The 19,709-nt window shown below is 38.7% G+C and overlaps 1 protein-coding gene across 1 annotated transcript; it reads left to right on the top strand.

Moving 5' to 3' along the window:
• The first annotated feature begins 231 nt into the window (after positions 1-231).
• Positions 232-19,629, top strand: LOC106073358 (cytochrome P450 10-like). Its single transcript, XM_013233887.2, has 10 exons — positions 232-420; positions 2,985-3,238; positions 5,048-5,270; positions 7,144-7,325; positions 8,559-8,757; positions 10,357-10,531; positions 11,055-11,221; positions 12,147-12,228; positions 17,760-17,966; positions 18,520-19,629. Exons 2-10 carry the CDS (start codon positions 3,016-3,018, stop codon positions 18,631-18,633), a joined length of 1,572 nt encoding a protein of 523 aa, XP_013089341.2. The 5' UTR covers positions 232-420; positions 2,985-3,015; the 3' UTR covers positions 18,634-19,629.
• The last annotated feature ends 80 nt before the right edge of the window (positions 19,630-19,709 follow it).

Raw genomic sequence — 19,709 nt, 5'->3', positions numbered from 1 at the left:
ACAGAAACAGATGACCGAAACCATAAGACATGATAGTTTTTTCTTTTATTAACCTTATTTTTGTTTTTGCATACCATCTTGTTCGTCCCCAAAATTTGGCCGCCTGCGTGCAATGCATACGTTGCAAAATTGGTAGCAGTGGCCCTGAATAAACTATTCTGTCAATGAAAATACTCGACCTAGATTGCCCTGTCACGGAGCTAAATATAGTTACATATCTTGAACTTTAGCTCGTTGTGCTGTAAAGTTAGGTAGGCCAGATTGAAGTTATAGAATGCATCTTAGCACACAGTGTGTGCTTTTGTATTCAATGTGCCTGAAGATTTTGTATGTGTCTGGATTTTTATATTTCTTTAAAAATAAAGCAGCAGAATTTATGGAATCATTTGCTGCTTACCGAGAAACTCCATTCTACAAGTGGTAATTATAAAACCCGTTTATGTATTTTCGATACGCTATGATTATCGAACAGGGGCTACATTTAATACGTTTGAAAAAAAAAGATACACAATACACACATGTCTACAAACCTACAGACTACAAACACGTCTAGCAAACATACAAATCTAAAATCATGTTTTTTTCTAAGCCTATTTCAACGAAAATATAATGACACGAATTTCAAGCAATCAATGATGAACATGCATTCCTTTTTTTTTTAAACACATCTTCTGTGTAAAGTAGCAGTTCCAGGCTAGGAGAATCGATCCTGGGTAATACTTGTGGAGTGCTGTTCATTCTACATTCTCTTAATGAAAACAGCCTTTAAAAAAGTTGTTATTATAAGATAAGTTCTTATAAAAAGAATTCGTTTATTAACTACTAGATCTTCTTCTCATTAAATTATGTTGTGATGTTTCAACACTCCATTGCTTAGTCCTATAAGATACAAGGCTACAGTCTAGTCAATAAAAGTCTACACTACAGTATATTCTCTGGTTTGGGTCAGCTTGATGTACTATCAAGACCATGTGTTCTCTTGTATACATGTTATAAAGCCTCACGTTATTTTTAAAAGATAATATTTTTTAATTTTTTTTTTTCACCTGCTAATACGACAAGCCAATGTTAGAGTTGTCTTAAGACATTATGTTAGTTATATTAAATTCTTATTGATTCAAATAATAGATCACATTCAAATTTAACTGATAGGGAGTGATAAGCTATATAAGTTCAACATTTTTAAGTCACCTTTCTCATGATTTCAATTCTACAAATACATATTTACTTTGTTAAAACGACATGAGCCTAGCCAGGGGTGGGTGGAAAGTTACGGTGAAATCCACCCTATATGTGTATGCGTGCTTTTATGTGTTAGTGTGCGAATTAACCCTAACCCCCCCCCCCCCCCCGAAGTTTCCTCAAGCGAATGAAGCAGAAGTTTTGAAAGATTGTTGAATAAATTTTAATGTCAAAATCCACCTGCATGATCAGGTGTCTCCCAGCGTGAGCCAGGCTCATGAACAAAACGTTTTCTTCGACTTGCTTGCAGAATAAAGCCACAACACGATCCCATGTCAGAATATCAGTCCTGCTTGTATCAGAATTATAAAGACTTAAGTGATCCAAGACAGCAACGACCAGGAGACATTTACGATCTAGACTTTAGATTGACTTTTATTGTTTACATTTGACCTAAAGCCTTTAAAGAAAGAATGAGATGTTCCATACGTTGAAAAGCTACGATCACGTCACCATCAACACAATGTCAATATTCTTCAAATCTTAAGTGCTGTCCAAATGTCAATATTCTTCAAATCTTAAGTGCTGTCCAAATGTCAATATTCTTCAAATCTCAAGTGCTGTCCAAATGTCAATATTCTTCAAATCTTAAGTGCTGTCCAAATGTCAATATTTTTCAAATCTTAAGTGCTGTCCAAATGTCAATATTCTTCAAATCTTAAGTGCTGTCCAAATGTCAATATTCTTCAAATCTTAAGTGCTGTCCAAATGTCAATATTCTTCAAATCTTAAGTGCTGTCCAAATGTCAATATTCTTCAAATCTTAAGTGCTGTCCAAATGTCAATATTTTTCAAATCTTAAGTGCTGTCCAAATGTCAATATTCTTCAAATCTTAAGTGCTGTCCAAATGTCAATATTCTTCAAATCTTAAGTGCTGTCCAAATGTCAATATTCTTCAAATCTTAAGTGCTGTCCAAATGTCAATATTTTTCAAATCTTAAGTGCTGTCCAAATGTCAATATTTTTCAAATCTTAAGTGCTGTCCAAATGTCAATATTCTTCAAATCTTAAGTGCTGTCCAAATGTCAATATTCTTCAAATCTTAAGTGCTGTCCAAATGTCAATATTCTTCAAATCTTAAGTGCTGTCCAAATGTCAATATTCTTCAAATCTTAAGTGCTGTCCAAATGTCAATATTCTTCAAATCTTAAGTGCTGTCCAAATGTCAATATTTTTCAAATCTTAAGTGCTGTCCAAATGTCATCTACACCAGACATCAATTCTTTAGTTAAAATTATGAACTGGATTGAACTGTCACGGTACAATGCCCTGGACAATGACACACACTGTACAAAGATAAGAGTTGATGACTTCTTAACTTGCTATCCGTAATGAAGTATTAGGATAAGAGACAGCTCTGGGACACTTCAGATCAGGTTTTATATCATGTTGACTATCGATAAAGAGCACTTGATAATATCACACATGCTGTAAGAAAAGTCTTGATCAGAAAGGGATCCATCAAAGTGTATTCTATGGTCTGTCTTTAAAATAAATTAATTTTAATTATCAAGCTTATAAAAAGGAAAAGAAAATAAATTACTTTCAAGTTTACCTGAAATTCAATTCTGATTTTATACAACTGACCAGCGGTCATTTGTTCACGTATTCTGTTTTTCTTCTCTTAATTTTTGGTTAAAGAGTCAAAGTATTAAATTAGTGAATGAACTAATTGAGAAGTTCCTGGTTGGGAAGCAGACATGAATATGTTTATTTCTGTTCTGGTCTTTAATCCACATAGTCAGTAATTCGTCTAAGACTTGGCAAGTTATATGCCCATCTCCAGTAACATTTGGACAATGTGGGCCATCAAGATAAGTGACCAGGCGGTTTCATTAAGATGGTTGATCAACAGGATAACAGCTCGCGCCATGACATCATCAACCACAATGTCCAGTAATCAGAGTGAGGTCAAGCCTTTCGAATCCATCCCTGGACCTAGAGGCATGTACCAGTGGCCCATCATAGGAACATTGTTACATTATAAACCCTTCAGTAAGTGACAAGTTAATCTACTACATTCTAATAGTACGTGTAGACGTTTCAAATGTCTTTGGAGTGTTTTTAACTGAAATGAATGAATTATTTAGGATTTTACTTGATATTATGACTCCTTTGCATAAATCTAAAAAAAGCATATCTACAATATTATTATCCTACCAGACTGTAACTAGACCATCGTCATTTCTCTCTCTTTTTTAAAAATTGTAACAAGAATTCCATTAGGAGAGTCTCTCTCTCTCTCTCTTTCACACACACACTCACACACAAACACACACACATACCTTTTTGTTTACGCTCTTCAGTATTTCGACAAAGTTTTTTATATATTTTTTTTTTCAATCGACTAAAGCAATTTGTAATTGTGACCTAGATATGTGAGCAGCACCTTCCTGAACTAAAGTGTACATTTTTCTTTCCTAACTTCAATTTGGGAAATTTGGGTAAAATTGAGATTGATACATAGAATCTATATATATATATTTACTGCATCAGAACTATAGCCCATTGGATGCATGTTCTTTGTTTTGTTAGGTTTGTAAGATTCAATTTTTAGAAACAAGGAAAGATAATATGAAAGAGACTGATAAAACGAATGGTTACCAAAGTTGAGTTTGATCAATGACACTAAATGTCAAAGAAGGTTCGACGTTCACTTCGAGCTTTGATGTCAGACAATCTAAAACTTATCTTCTTTATGGACAACGGTTAACGAGTGTGGCATTTGGCCTGCACAATGACCATCTGCCATTTACAAAGCCAATGTATTTCAAGTTGAATGAGATTGTAATTAGTAATTATTGTCAACTCTTAAGAAACATTCCAAATCATGTAAAACATTTTACAAATATTGAGTCTCCATTAATTAAAAAAAATTTGTCATAAAATCTGTCCCCGTGTCAAATTAACATAAAAATACTAGAGAAAACAGGAAACATTTAACAATTCAAAATTATTGTTCTATACTTGTAGTTGTTAATTCAAACTCATCTTGTGAAATGTATAGCTACCTAAGTTATAGTGTAATGGAATAAGTGTTCAGCCATTTAGAAGTGGACGGCTTCTTATTCTGTGTTTAACTTAAGCTCTGAGATAGAAAAACAAAGAAAATATGGAAACCTAGGCATGGAGATTAAGCGTCTATGGAAATTGTCCAAAATAACAATAAACCCCATTGTTATATCAACCGAGGGGATAATAACAACTGACCTCAAAGACACCTTTAAGGCCCTTAACATTCCTAGGAACATCCTCGTTGCCTGTCAGAGGGCGGTACTGATGCAGACCTGCCACATCACCAGAAAATTCCTCAGTGGAAACTGTTAAAGGGACTACGATGAATTTTGTTTCTCTTTAGCGAAACTCGACCCTGGCAGCGCCAGAGAATGACTACTCGTTCATTTCTAACATAATAATAATAATAATAATCTTTATTGTCCGTACGGAAATTTGTCTTACAATTTGTGCATTACACCAAACAAGAAACATTATAACTATAAGAAACAAAAGTCTACATTCACACCAGACTCACTCATAATTTACATGTGACAAAGTTTATATCAGATTGTTCTTATTTAATGATTTGATTCCCAGGGGAACAAAAGAGTGTTTGTGTCTGTTTGTCTTTGCTATCGGTGTCTTGTATCTCTTTTGTGATGGTAAAATCACAAAATCCTGACACAAAGGGTGATTCCTTATTTCGAGTATATCATCTCATAGAATGAATACAATAGTGTGCTACGTGTGACGTTGGAGATTCTATCAGAGCCTATACCAATACATTTTGTTTTGATTATTTTACAGCCAGACATACCCCGGAAACTCTACACGAGTTCTTGAATGAACAGTTTGACAAGTATGGACCAGTGGTCAAACTTCGCTTGGGCCCTACAGTTGTAGCGCTGAGTGACCCCAAAGACTTTGAAACTGTAATCAGACACGAAGGGAAATACCCGAGAAGACCCTCAATAGAAATTTCGACTGTCTTCTACAAAAGGACAGGAATGCGTGAAGATTTAGGGCATCTGTACGTGTTGCGGTATTTCAATTTTAAAGCTAGTTCCTATGAATGTTTGTGTCGTTTTCATTTCTGTGTAGATCTTATGGTTTGTATTTGTCTTCGACGTTCATTTGACCACGTTTGAGAGTTTATGTAAACAGACTTATAGCTGAGTTAAATGAATGAAGGCGAGTTCTTTATGCATCTGTTTAAGATAAAAATCAGTATGCAACTTCCATTTGCTCAAAATAAGCGTAAAGGAATGCAGTTGAATAGAGTGATTATAGGATCACTTGGACTTAGGAACTTTTTCATGTTTTAGTACAAGGTAACAAAAAAAAAGGTCACTAGCTCGCCTGATCAACTGCACCTATGATAAGGTTTGAATATTATAGAGAAAAACAATCAATGCTTCTCATTTTTGTTTTACAAAGCTTATATCAACTCAGTTTGTCTGTCATGTAAAATGTTTGTACACGTTATTTCTCCCGCACCCAATCTCGGAATAAGCTGAAATTTTACACAACTATTTCTTTTCCCTGACAACATAACAATCAATAAAAAAAATGACCAATTATTTAATTAAGTATTGGTAATTAATTATTTTATTTAATATCATGAACAATGGAAAGAAATCAGACTTGATAGATAGTGGTGTTACAGTTGAATTAGTCCCCTTGATGAATCTTGAGTCCTGAGTGAACTTTTTTATGCATTAAAAAAAAAACTATCATGTAAACATTCACCAAGATGCCCCCCTTCTTCCCCCCCCCACCTTTTCGCAACTGCTCCAAATTACTGATAGGATCATAGAGCAGTGAGACAAGTGATAGGATCAAAGAGCAGTGAGACAAGTGATAGGATCATAGAGCAGTGAGACAAGTGATAGGATCATAGAGCAGTGAGACAAGTGATAGGATCATAGAGCAGTGAGACAAGCGATAGGATCATAGAGCAGTGAGACAAGCGATAGGATCATAGAGCAGTGAGACAAATGATAGGATCATAGAGCAGTGAGACAAGTGATAGGATCATAGAGCAGTGAGACAAATGATAGGATCATAGAGCAGTGAGACAAGTGATAGGATCATAGAGCAGTGAGACAAATGATAGGATCATAGAGCAGTGAGACAAGTGATAGGATCATAGAGCAGTGAGACAAGTGATAGGATCATAGAGCAGTGAGACAAGTGATAGGATCATAGAGCAGTGAGACAAGTGATAGGATCATAGAGCAGTGGGACAAGTGATAGGATCATAGAGCAGTGAGACAAGTGATAGGATCATAGAGCAGTGAGACAAGTGATAGGATCATAGAGCAGTGAGACAAGTGATAGGATCATAGAGCAGTGAGACAAATGATAGGATCATAGAGCAGTGAGACAAGTGATAGGATCATAGAGCAGTGAGACAAATGATAGGATCATAGAGCAGTGAGACAAAGGATAGGATCATAGAGCAGTGAGACAAGTTATAGGATCATAGAGCAGTGAGACAAATGATAGGATCATAGAGCAGTGAGACAAGAGATAGGATCATAGAGCAGTGAGAAGTGATAGGATCATAGAGCAGTGAGACAAGTGATAGGATCATAGATATTTCTATCGCACAGATTTATATGTCTAGATCGATAGTACACATTACTACATAACTGATACAAACTAAGTGATACAATTACAAATTTGAAAATCCCCCGGGGCCCTCACTTGAGTGCTCCCCAAAAAGAGTGTCCAAAATTTGTTTTTACATTGAATATTACAGCATTATCTCATGTCATGATGTCGAATGTCAAAATGCAGAGGTCCCTAAAAAGGTCAAGCCCCCCCCCCGAGCCCCAAATCCTTAGCTATGCCACTGCTTAAAGAATTTTTTTGTTTTTCTTGTTTGTTTCTCATTGCAGACAAGGTCCAGCCTGGCACGCGCTGAGAGCTCCCCTGAACAGAAGACTTTTGAAAGCAGACTCGGCCACTCTCTACCTTGACCAACAGAATGAAGTCGCTGACGACTTCGTTAAGATACTAGCATCCAAAAATCTATCACCAGAAGAACTGGAAGACATGTTCTATCGCTACGCCGCTGAGAGTAAGTGTATGGTACACAGCATTAAAATCATTCATTGAACAATCTATGGCCGGCTATTAGTCGAGAGAAAATTCTGTAAATAGAAATGAATCGTGGATATTTTTTTTAGAAGTCCTTACATTATTGAAGATTAGAACGTCCAAATCTCTTGTACAGGATGATGCAAGTAGTTTCGGACTCCGTATATCATCGTCGGCTGTTATAGACATAATATATTGTAGTTTGGAAAAAATGCTTAACTTGTAAAATACATGAATATATATTAACGGTTGGATGAAAATGCAAAGGCGCCTGACGACTACAGATGCCCAACATGTGATTTAAGTCACTGGTTAAATTTAATTCATTGGTTAATATGCATGACTGAATGCATGACGCGTAGGACGTAATCATCTTCTTTTTTAAAGTAACGTCTGTATTATATAAAATAAGATAAGTGACCACAGCTGTATTCAAGAAGTTGCAAAGGGAAAATATAATCTCGTGAGACGTAAAAACAATTGAGCAACTATAAGTAACCTACATGCCATCCAATGTCATAAAATCTATAATAAACATTACACATAATGAAAAGGAAGACTGTTGTGGACGGTCGCTGACTTGTAGCACCAAACTGCTGGCAGTAAATGTAGGCGTTTATATCTTAACTTGTAAAACTTGAAACAACTCGAGTAACTTCTTTGTGGACAGAAAAAGATATAATTTTTATAACAATATAGAAAAAGTTTAATTTGAGATGGCATAAATAGGTGTAGTGGACGTTAGTCAGATCAAATGGTTTTCTGGACAACTACAAAACACGTCTTTTCAGTCTGGCAATCTGGAGTCGTCTCTCGTAACTGAGACCGCCGACGACAGTGCTGTCTACCTTGCATCATTCACATCAATCGCTAACCTATTCCCACCGTCACCATAGAAACACACACTCTCCATAACAGAGAAATAATGTGGAAATTAAGAATAAAATATAAACATTACGAAGAATATATTGTTTACTTTTTAATAATTAACCCTCAAGCGAGGAAAAAAAAAAGAAAATTTCACTTTGCTTTATATTTGATCAATTTTCAATCTAAAAATACAAGAAAAAGTCACATTTAATATTTTATTAATAATTTATGATGTTAATATTTATATTTTAATTGTAAAAAGTTTGTTCACTTCACATAAAGAACTATAAAACCCAACACTTTATCAACATGCTTCTATCCTCACTCTCATAAATATTTCCAGGCATTGCAGTTGTTACGTTCAACACGAGACTTAGGCTCTTTGACCAAAACCCTAATGAGAAATCTGTACAGATCGTGGAAGCCTCCAAAGCAGCCTTGCAGGCAACTCAGGATTCGGTCTTCGGGAAATCCTTCGCACACAAGTGGTATAAAAACTCCACATACAAGATGTTTGAGGAAGCTATTGGCATTATACGAAGGTGAGAGGAGCAGGATATATAGGGTATATAGATATAGGATATATAGGATGTATAGGATACATATATATATACATATATAGTTCGTCCATCGTAGTTCGATGATAACCACTTTTGTCATCCAGGGGGCTAAGGGCCTTGCACTGGGGTTCTTTGCCTCCTCATGAAGTGGTGATACCTATGTGAGGCCGGAATGTTCGGCTGTAGCTAGAGCTAGTGTCATTGGCCTTGCTTTTTTATCTTTTTCTTCTCTTTTCTTCTGCCAGCGATGTTCTCTTTTCCTCAGCAATTTGTGCGCCAGTGTTCACAGCGCGACGCCATGATGCTCTGTCATGTGTCTCTGTCTCTAAGGTGGCTGGGTTTATTATGCAGACGTATCCTGCCCATCGCAGCTGGGACTGCATCAGGATTGTGTGAATGCTTTGCAGACCCGCTATTCGAATGACTTCAGTATCTGTTTTTCTGTTCTCTCTTTTTTTCTTGCCATTTGATATTCAGTATATTTCTTAGGCATGTCATTTGGAAGTGGTTCAGTTTCTTTGCATGGTTTGTGTACACTGTCTACGTTTCTGAGGCATAGAGCAATGTAGGGAGGATGACAGCTCGATAGAATTGTAGAATTGTATTTGTGGTGATATCTTGTCTGTTCAAGACATTTTTAGACAGTCTGCCATAGGATGCACTGGCCTTGGCGATACGCAGGTCGATTTCATTATCGATCTTTCCGTTTCTAAAGTGTGTGCTGCCAGGAGCAGGATAAAACTGGGTGGTCTAGAGCTAAGCATGATTAAACTGGATTATCTAGAGTCTAGAGATCAAATCTTCAGTATTATAACTTAAATTGATCTCCTTATTACATTCACGTAACAATTTTGTTTCGCATTGACCTATATTATTTTGTATTCAAAACCATCACGTAAACTTTAATGTTCATTTTAATTTCTGCTGCCTTGGAACTATACTCAAACGAGGGGAAAGGCTTCGAGGGTAAACACTGAGGGAAAATCATGAGTCGGAAACACTTAGCCAGCTAGCAGCACACAATGATAGTGCTACACCCTGGCAGAGCCGTGTGATTGTCAAAAGAGTTGAGCCTAAGGCAGGCGCTTCGAACTCTAGGCGTGTAAGCCTCCTTGAACACAACGTTCTGTCTGGAAGAGGTCCAAGTCAATGCCTATGTAAGAAATTACTATTTTCGATGTATCTGGAACTCCATGCGCATGGACTAGAGTACATGACCGAAGGCCAAGCACACAAGGAACCCCCGCCATTTTCCTATGTTCTACCCATAGACTCTATATATAGTCTATGGTTCTACCAAGGTAACCGTGCAGGACTCGCCATTAGTGTAACGGTCCCTTGAGGAATGGATTATCGACAGGGACGTGGAAGCCCACAGTGATGAGAGTGAGTGTGACTCCATGTCATGCAAAGTGTGGAGCACCAAATCTTAGTTTATTCAGTTATCATTTATGTTGATCATGACCTATAAATAAAGGTGAGAGCCAATACAATTGGATTTCTGAAGGTAGGACCAATACAATTGAATTTCTGAAGGTAAGTTATAAGCTAACCCTAAACTATATCGTTACTTTGTCTTAGCGTTTCGGCTGCACACGTTTCCCAGGCTCAAACTGCCCTTGAAAACAAGGTCAAGTCTGGTCAGTTGAAAGAGGATGAGCCCAATCTTCTGCTCTCTCTGTTGTCTGAGAAAGACTTGACTCAGGAAGACATCGTCGTTATTATGGCCACTTTGTACTCTGCAGGCACTGACTCTGTAAGTGATTTTTTTACTCCAAACTCTGTAACTTAGTAAGTTATTTCCATATTATACTGCAAGCACTGACTCTTGCAACCAGTGACTTGATTCCTTAACCTATTCAGTGCTCTGACTCTTTTTCTTAAATTAATACAAACACTGACTCTGTTACATATCAAGTTATTGCAAGCACTGTTTCTGTTAGATATCCTTGATTTTCACATTGTCGAGCGGTTTGCACGTTGGACTGTCGTTCGGACTTATCGATGGTCCCGGGTTCAAACCCTGCCCGCTCCCATCCCCCATCGTCCTGCGGGATATTTGGACTAGGAAACAAACTATCTTCTACTCTGATGGACAATCCGAAACATGGAAAATATTTTACAAACATTTTAGTAGATAATCTCCTCAACGTATCATGCTTTATATTTCATGCTCTGTCTGAGTTATCTCTTCAACTTATTTCATGTAATAAAATACATGTTTAGCATTGCATAGGTCAGATCTTATTAAAAGCCAACTGTATTTTTTCTCAACCCAGACTGCCAAAAACATTCAAGTTTTCTTGTACAACTTGGCCAAAAACCCAGAAAAACAAGAACTACTTCGTCGTGAAATATTTGAGAACGTAGGGAAGAACGGACCGCTTTCAGCAAAGGCGTTGTCAAATATGGTCTACTTGAAGGCTGCACTTAAAGAATCTTTTCGGTAGTCATTATTAATATTATTTGTGTGTTTCTTTGTTCAATGCGTGAAATAACTTATTAATAATATTTTCAGATATAGGTCGATACTAAGTAATTTAGTGTGGGAGCACTTTTAGGCAATAGCCGCTAGTGAGTAATATTGTTTTAAATCAGCATTTATGATAATAGGGCTGTCGCTTGGCAGCTGTAAGATGATTGAAGTGGGTGCGACTTAAACATAGAAAAAAATGGTAAAACAATTTGTTACGTTTTGTTAACTCTTTAAGGAATTCGGTATCAATGACGTTCAGTCACAATACTGTCATTAAACATTATATAATGTGTTCATTTCTGCAGATTAAGGATAAGTAATGTATTAAATTGCTATAAATTATTTATTATATTTATTATAGCTCTTTCTTCGTGATCGAAGATAAGCACATTTCTCATATTCTATAAACTCGAAGATAACCCTCCAACCTTCGCTTTAAAGAGCCAGCCATATACGTGACATGGGTGGGTCTGGTCAGTTGCAGATAGGCCTGCTTTTTCTCTCAGCTTTTTGATGGTTCGGCGCTCTTTCACGCTGTATACTCTTCTTGCTTCAAATCTCGTGACTCCGATACTCACAAATTAGGCTTTTACTAAATGATGGTACCATTACACGGGGCGCTACGGATTGTGCAAAAGTTGGGGACGAAAAACCTGCTAGCTGTCTGTGGGCCAGTGCATGAGTGATAACGTATCATTGATCAATGGTAGCATTCAAGGGAAGTCACGCTGAAAAGTTCCTTCTGTTCTAGCGTTGGATGTTGCACTTCAAGTTTAAACACTGAATTTACCATTTGTATTTACATTCGTTTGAGAATTGAGCCCATTGCCCAAACACAAATGTACAAAGCTATTAACAAAAAAATATTAGACAGTGATTTCTCTTGGTGCTTCAGGCTTAACTTCCCCACTTCTGTTGGCATGATGAGAGAACTGACTGAAGACTTGGTTGTTAGGAACTACAGAGTTCCTGCTGGGGTAAGTAGTTATTAGATTTGTGAAAGATTCATTAACATCTTGTCATCAGCACACATTAATTAGATCTTTGTTGCTCTTTCATGTTCGACATTTTTCTTCTTAGTAATAATTAAAATAACTTGGTGCACCACACCAGTGTTTACTTGGTGCACCACACCAGTGTTTACTTGGTGCACCACACCAGTGTTTACTTGGTGCACCACACCAGTGTTTACTTGGTGCACCACACCAGTGTTTACTTGGACTTTTACCTAAGGACGAAAAAAAATGTTTTCATCGTCCTCGTACAGCATACACCTAGCCAGAGAGAGGAGTTAGTGGTAGTTAGAACTGCACACTCACCCTCCCCCCCCCCCCTCACAAGAGGGTTTTAAGAGAGTAATAAAACAAAATTAGAGAAATATAATTTTAGCACATATTTCACGTTTTGGCATATATATTTACTATATGTTTGGAATTTCAAATTACGTAATAATGTTTCTTGAAAGCTACTACCTTGTTTAGTACTCTCTTATACATTACAAAAGTTCAAGGCTGTTTTAGAACTTTTCACATTCCCTTCATTTCGCTTCACTTTTTTACTTGCTACGTCATCTTGGCGCGAACTTTTTTTTCTGGCGCGTAAAAGTGTTTGACAGTCGGGAGAAATTCGTCCATTCTGAAAATGAATAAAATAGAAAGAAGCTAATAGAGACAAGACCAGAGAATGAAGGACTCCGTACTTTACGATATCATCATTCCTAGAGGTAAAACGTATAAATCTTGATCCTATATTTCAGAATAGATTCTGAGTTCCAAAGGTCTTCGTCAGACGTAGACTTAAACAGAATGTAGACTTGACTGGACATAAGTTTTGACTAAAGAGCCATGTCTTCATCGATGCCGACTATATCTGGGGGAAAGTAAAAGCTGTTCGCTATTGTACTAGACTCATATGTATAGCCTTTCCTTCTTGAGATGAGCACATTTCTCATTTTCTATGGACTCGAAGATGACTCTTAAGTCCAATCCTCGCTTTAAAACGCCGGCCTCATACGTGGCATAGGTGGGTATGGTCAGTTATAGATAGACCTGCTTCTTCTCTCAGCTTTTTGTTGGTTCACGTTGACCACCCTTATTGCTTCAAATCACAAGACTCCGACACTGACAGCTTCACGCCAATAGATTCGTATAAGCCAGCTATATCTGGGGGAAATGGACTCATATAGGCCAGCTATGTCTGGGGGAAATAGACTGATATAGGCCAGCTATATCTGGGGGAAATGGACTCATATAGGCCAGCTATGTCTGGGGGAAATGGACTCATATAGGCCAGCTATGTCTGGGGGAAATGGACTCATATAGGCCAGCTATGTCTGAGGGAAATGGACTCATATAGGCCAGCTATGTATGGGGGAAATAGACTGATATAGGCCAGCTATGTCTGGGGGAAATGGACTCATATAGGCCAGCTATGTCTGGGGGAAATGGACTCATATAGGCCAGCTATGTATGGGGGAAATAGACTGATATAGGCCAGCTATGTTTGAAGGAAATAGACTGATATAGGCCTGCTATGTCTGGGGGAAATGGACTCATATAGGCCAGCTATGTATGGGGGAAATAGACTGATATAGGCCAGCTATGTCTGGGGGAAATAGACTGATATAGGCCAGCTATGTCTGGGGGAAATAGACTGATATAGGCCAGCTATGTCTGGGGGAAATGGACTGATATAGGCCAGCTATGTCTGGGGGAAATGGACTCATATAGGCCAGCTATGTCTGGGGGAAATAGACTGATATAGGCCAGCTATGTCTGGGGGAAATAGACTGATATAGGCCAGCTATGTATGGGGGAAATGGACTCATATAGGCCAGCTATGTCTGGGGGAAATGGACTTATATAGGCCAGCTATGTCTGGGGGAAATGGACTCATATAGGCCAGCTATGTATAGGGGAAATGGACTCATATAGGCCAGCTATGTCTGGGGGAAATGGACTCATATAGGCCAGCTATGTCTGGGGGAAATGGACTCATATAGGCCAACTATGTCTGGGGGAAATGGACTCATATAGGCCAGCTATGTCTGGGGGAAATGGACTGATATAGGCCAGCTATGTCTGGGGGAAATGGACTGATATAGGCCAGCTATGTCTGGGGGAAATGGACTCATATAGGCCAGCTATGTATGGGGGAAATGGACTCATATAGGCCAGCTATGTCTGGGGGAAATGGACTGATATAGGCCAGCTATGTCTGGGGGAAATGGACTGATATAGGCCAGCTATGTCTGGGGGAAATAGACTGATATAGGCCAGCTATGTCTGGGGGAAATAGACTGATATAGGCCTGCTATGTCTGGGGGAAATGGACTCATATAGGCCAGCTATGTCTGGGGAAATGGACTCATATAGGACAGCTATGTCTGGGGGAAATGGACTCATATAGGCCAGCTATGTCTGGGGGAAATAGAGTGATATAGGCCTGCTATGTATGGGGGAAATCGACTGATATAGGCCAGCTATGTCTGGAGGAAATAGACTCATATAGGCCAGCTATGTCTGGGGGAAATGGACTGATATAGGCCAGCTATGTCTGGGGGAAATGGCCTCATATAGGCCAGCTATGTCTGGGGGAAATGGACTGATATAGACCTGCTATGTCTGGGGGAAATGGACTCATATAGGCCAGCTATGTCTGGGGGAAATAGACTGATATAGGCCAGCTATGTCTGGGGGAAATAGACTGATATAGGCCAGCTATGTCTGGGGGAAATGGACTCATATAGGCCAGCTATGTCTGGGGGAAATAGACTGATATAGGCCAGCTATGTCTGGGGGAAATAGACTGATATAGGCCAGCTATGTCTGGGGGAAATAGACTGATATAGGCCAGCTATGTCTGGGGGAAATAGACTGATATAGGCCAGCTATGTCTGGGGGAAATAGACTGATATAGGCCAGCTATGTCTGGGGGAAATAGACTGATGTAGGCCAGCTATGTCTGGGGGAAATGGACTGATATAGGCCAGCTATGTCTGGGGGAAATAGACTGATATAGGCCAGCTATGTCTGGGGGAAATAGACTCATATAGGCCAGCTATGTCTGGGGGAAATAGACTGATATAGGCCAGCTATGTCTGGGGGAAATAGACTGATATAGGCCAGCTATGTCTGGGGGAAATAGACTGATGTAGGCCAGCTATGTCTGGGGGAAATGGACTGATATAGGCCAGCTATGTCTGGGGGAAATAGACTGATATAGGCCAGCTATGTCTGGGGGAAATAGACTCATATAGGCCAGCTATGTCTGGGGGAAATAGACTGATATAGGCCAGCTATGTCTGGGGGAAATGAACTCATATAGGCCAGCTATGTCTGGGGGAAATAGACTGATATAGGCCAGCTATGTCTGGGGGAAATGGACTGATATAGGCCTGCTATGTCTGGGGGAAATAGACTGATATAGACCAGCTATGTCTGGGGGAAATGGACTCATATAGGCCAGCTATGTCTGGGGGAAATGGACTCATATAGGCCAGCTATGTCTGGGGGAAATGGACTGATATAGGCCTGCTATGTCTGGGGGAAATGGACTCATATAGGCCAGCTATGTCTGGGGGAAATAGACTGATATAGGCCAGCTATGTCTGGGGGAAATAGACTGATATAGGCCTGCTATGTCTGGGGGAAATGGACTCATATAGGCCAGCAATGTGTGGGGGAAATGGACTCATATAGGCCAGCTATGTCTGGGGGAAATGGACTGATATAGGCCAGCTATGTCTGAGGGAAATAGACTGATATAGGCCAGCTATGTCTGGGGGAAATGGACTGATATAGGCCAGCTATGTCTGGGGGAAATAGACTGATATAGGCCAGCTATGTCTGGGGGAAATGGACTCATATAGGCCAGCTATGTCTGGGGGAAATGGACTCATATAGGCCAGCTATGTCTGGGGGAAATAGACTGATATAGGCCAGCTATGTCTGGGGGAAATAGACTGATATAGGCCAGCTATGTCTGGGGGAAATAGACTGATATAGGCCAGCTATGTCTGGGGGAAATAGACTGATATAGGCCAGCTATGTCTGGGGGAAATAGACTGATATAGGCAGCTATGTCTGGGGGAAATGGACTGATATAGGCCAGCTATGTCTGGGGGAAATGGACTCATATAGGCCAGCTATGTCTGGGGGAAATAGACTCATATAGGCCAGCTATGTCTGGGGGAAATAGACTGATATAGGCCAGCTATGTCTGGGGGAAATGGACTCATATAGGCCAGCTATGTCTGGGGGAAATAGACTGATATAGGCCAGCTATGTCTGGGGGAAATGGACTGATATAGGCCAGCTATGTCTGGGGGAAATGGACTCATATAGGCCAGCTATGTCTGGGGGAAATGGACTGATATAGGCCAGCTATGTCTGGGGGAAATAGACTGATATAGGCCAGCTATGTCTGGGGGAAATGGACTCATATAGGCCAGCTATGTCTGGGGAAAATAGACTGATATAGGCCAGCTATGTCTGGGGGAAATAGACTGATATAGGCCAGCTATGTATGGGGGAAATGGACTCATATAGGCCAGCTATGTCTGGGGGAAATGGACTGATATAGGCCAGCTATGTCTGGGGGAAATGGACTGATATAGGCCAGCTATGTCTGGGGGAAATGGACTGATATAGGCCAGCTATGTCTGGGGGAAATAGACTGATATAGGCCAGCTATGTCTGGGGGAAATAGACTCATATAGGCCAGCTATGTCTGGGGGAAATGGACTGATATAGGCCAGCTATGTCTGGGGGAAATGGACTGATATAGGCCAGCTATGTCTGGGGGAAATGGACTGATATAGGCCAGCTATGTCTGGGGGAAATGGACTGATATAGGCCAGCTATGTCTGGGGGAAATAGACTCATATAGGCCAGCCATGTCTGGGGGAAATAGACTGATATAGGCCAGCTATGTCTGGGGGAAATGGACTGATATAGGCCAGCTATGTCTGGGGGAAATGGACTGATATAGGCCAGCTATGTCTGGGGGAAATGGACTCATATAGGCCAGCTATGTCTGGGGGAAATAGACTGATATAGGCCAGCTATGTCTGGGGGAAATGGACTCATATAGGCCAGCTATATCTGGGGGAAATGGACTCATATAGGCCAGCTATGTATGGGGGAAATGGACTCATATAGGCCAGCTATATCTGAAGAAAGTAAAGGCTGTAAGTTATTGTACTAAGACTCGTAAAGCTTTATGAAACTTTGTTCTTTTCTTTCTTTTTTTTTTTTTTGTCATCATAGGAATCCTTGGGCCTTATGCCTCTTTTCTTTGCCTCTTAAGAAATTTTGTTTTTACAAACTATATATTCATTCTAAAGAATTTAACACTTCCATAGCATAATTAAAAAGAATTTGTTTTTTAAAAGTGATTTTGTCTTAACATAACGCTTTATGTACTAAACAAAAAAAAATTTTACACGTGCAAATCTTTTGCGTAAAATAATAAACTGATGAAAGTGATTTTGTTTTGCTCATGCCAGGTAAGACTTTTGCTATTCAACCCTAGAGCTGCTAGGACAGAGTTTGACAGCCCAGAAAAGTATCTGCCAGAAAGATGGTTGAGGTCAGATGATGGCGCCAAGAAAGACACTGCCCACAACATGATCGTCTTACCGTTTGGTCATGGAGCTAGAAGCTGTATTGGTCGGAGATTTGCTCTTCAAGAAGTGTACTTGCTGGCGACTAAAGTAAATATTCTACAAGCTATCTCTCTCTCTCTTCTTCCCTCTCTCCCAATCTCTATCTCGCTACTTCTGTCTGTCTCTCTCGTTCTCCCTCTGTCACCTGCTCTCTCTTTCTCAACTCTCTCTCACTCTCTCTCACTCTCTCTTTCTCTCATTCTTTCTCAGATCTTTTTTTCTTGCTCTCTTTCGCTCTGATTTATTTTCTCTTTATCTCTTATACTCTTTCTCTAACTCCCCCCCCCCCCCACTCTTTCTCGCTCACTCATTTTTCCTTTATCTCTTTCTTTCATCTTCTCTTTCTCTCTCCATCTTTAATTTACATTTTATGATGATTATAATAACACAATTCATTAGCAATCTTCTCAACTCTCATTTTCTTTCTCTGTTTCTCTCTGATTCACTCTCTCTCTCTCCCTCACTCACTCGATCGCTCAAGATTTCTTTCTCTTTTTCTCTCACTCTTTCGTTTTCTCTCCAACATATGAATAAGATTCAAATAAGATTTAAATAAGATTATGGAGACATAATTCATTCACAATCTTTTTTCTCTCCACAGATTCTACAAAGTTTTTACGTAGACGTCGAACCCGAGTCTTACCAGACAAAGTTCATTTACAAAATTTTTATTGATGCGGAAAAAACGATTAAGTTTAAATTTACCAAAATCTGATGGCACCATTCGACCAACTGATTTTGTAAAAATGTAAACACAATAATTTGTGTGACACGGAACACCACAGATCTGAACTACACTGTGGATTGCTAAAATACTGACTGTGTAAACATGAGTTGCAATGTTTATAATCTATACAATAAAAGAAACAAAAAAAAAACACTAAAGGAATCTGAAATATGTTATTATTCTGTTAAGGGACCAAAATCTGAAATATTCTGTTCATTTTCTTGCATACAATATTTTGTAACTGTGACTATACACCCATATAATTTTTTTGAAATTCCTGCTATTGTAATTTTTACATTTTTTTTAAACTATTCATTTTGTAAGTTTTTAAATTTTTTTTTTTTTATTAACATTATATAGTATCAAAAACATGTCAATAACGGATTATTACAATCTACTAAGTTCTGTATGTTTCAAGTTTTATACTTTAATATAGATGTACAAATATCTTACAGTACATAATGTCAGAGTAGATTAATTACATTTTATTGTATCCTGATATTGTGTAATTGTAGCAATTAGTTTGGATCAGCCATGTAATTAAATCTGTAATAGATTTTGACTAACAAAAATAAATTTATTTTTAGGAATAGTTTTTTGTTTAGCTCAATTTCTTGCTTTGAGCTCTATCTCAAAGCGTTATGATCATCTCAAGCCTGCACTAGTCAGGAAGGAGGGAGGGAGGGGGGGTAGAAAGAAGAGGGTATGTATCTGGATGAAGGTTACCATGATAGCCTTTCAATTATTTAATAAAAAATCGAACTCGAAAGGCTGAGGCCATTACACTAGCCACAGTGAAAATATATTTCATAGCCATCAATTGTAAGTTTCAAACTTCTACGCGACGACCTAATTTTCTTTTTTTTTTTCTTCTAATTTTTCTAAGTATAAAGGGACTATTTCAAATTATACTGCCACATCTGTCAATTACTATTTCTTTCCTTTGTTCAATACCAAACCAAATAAATAATTATCAATAATTAATTAACTAATTTGTATTGATTAATTTTCTAATCACGTAAAATCGCAGAAGACATAATCGTACACTATTTGAATTTGATTTG

This window comes from Biomphalaria glabrata, chromosome 9, assembly GCF_947242115.1.
Source record: "Biomphalaria glabrata chromosome 9, xgBioGlab47.1, whole genome shotgun sequence".
Taxonomy (NCBI): Eukaryota; Metazoa; Mollusca; class Gastropoda; family Planorbidae; genus Biomphalaria; species Biomphalaria glabrata.
This window is presented reverse-complemented; position numbering and strand designations above follow the sequence as displayed.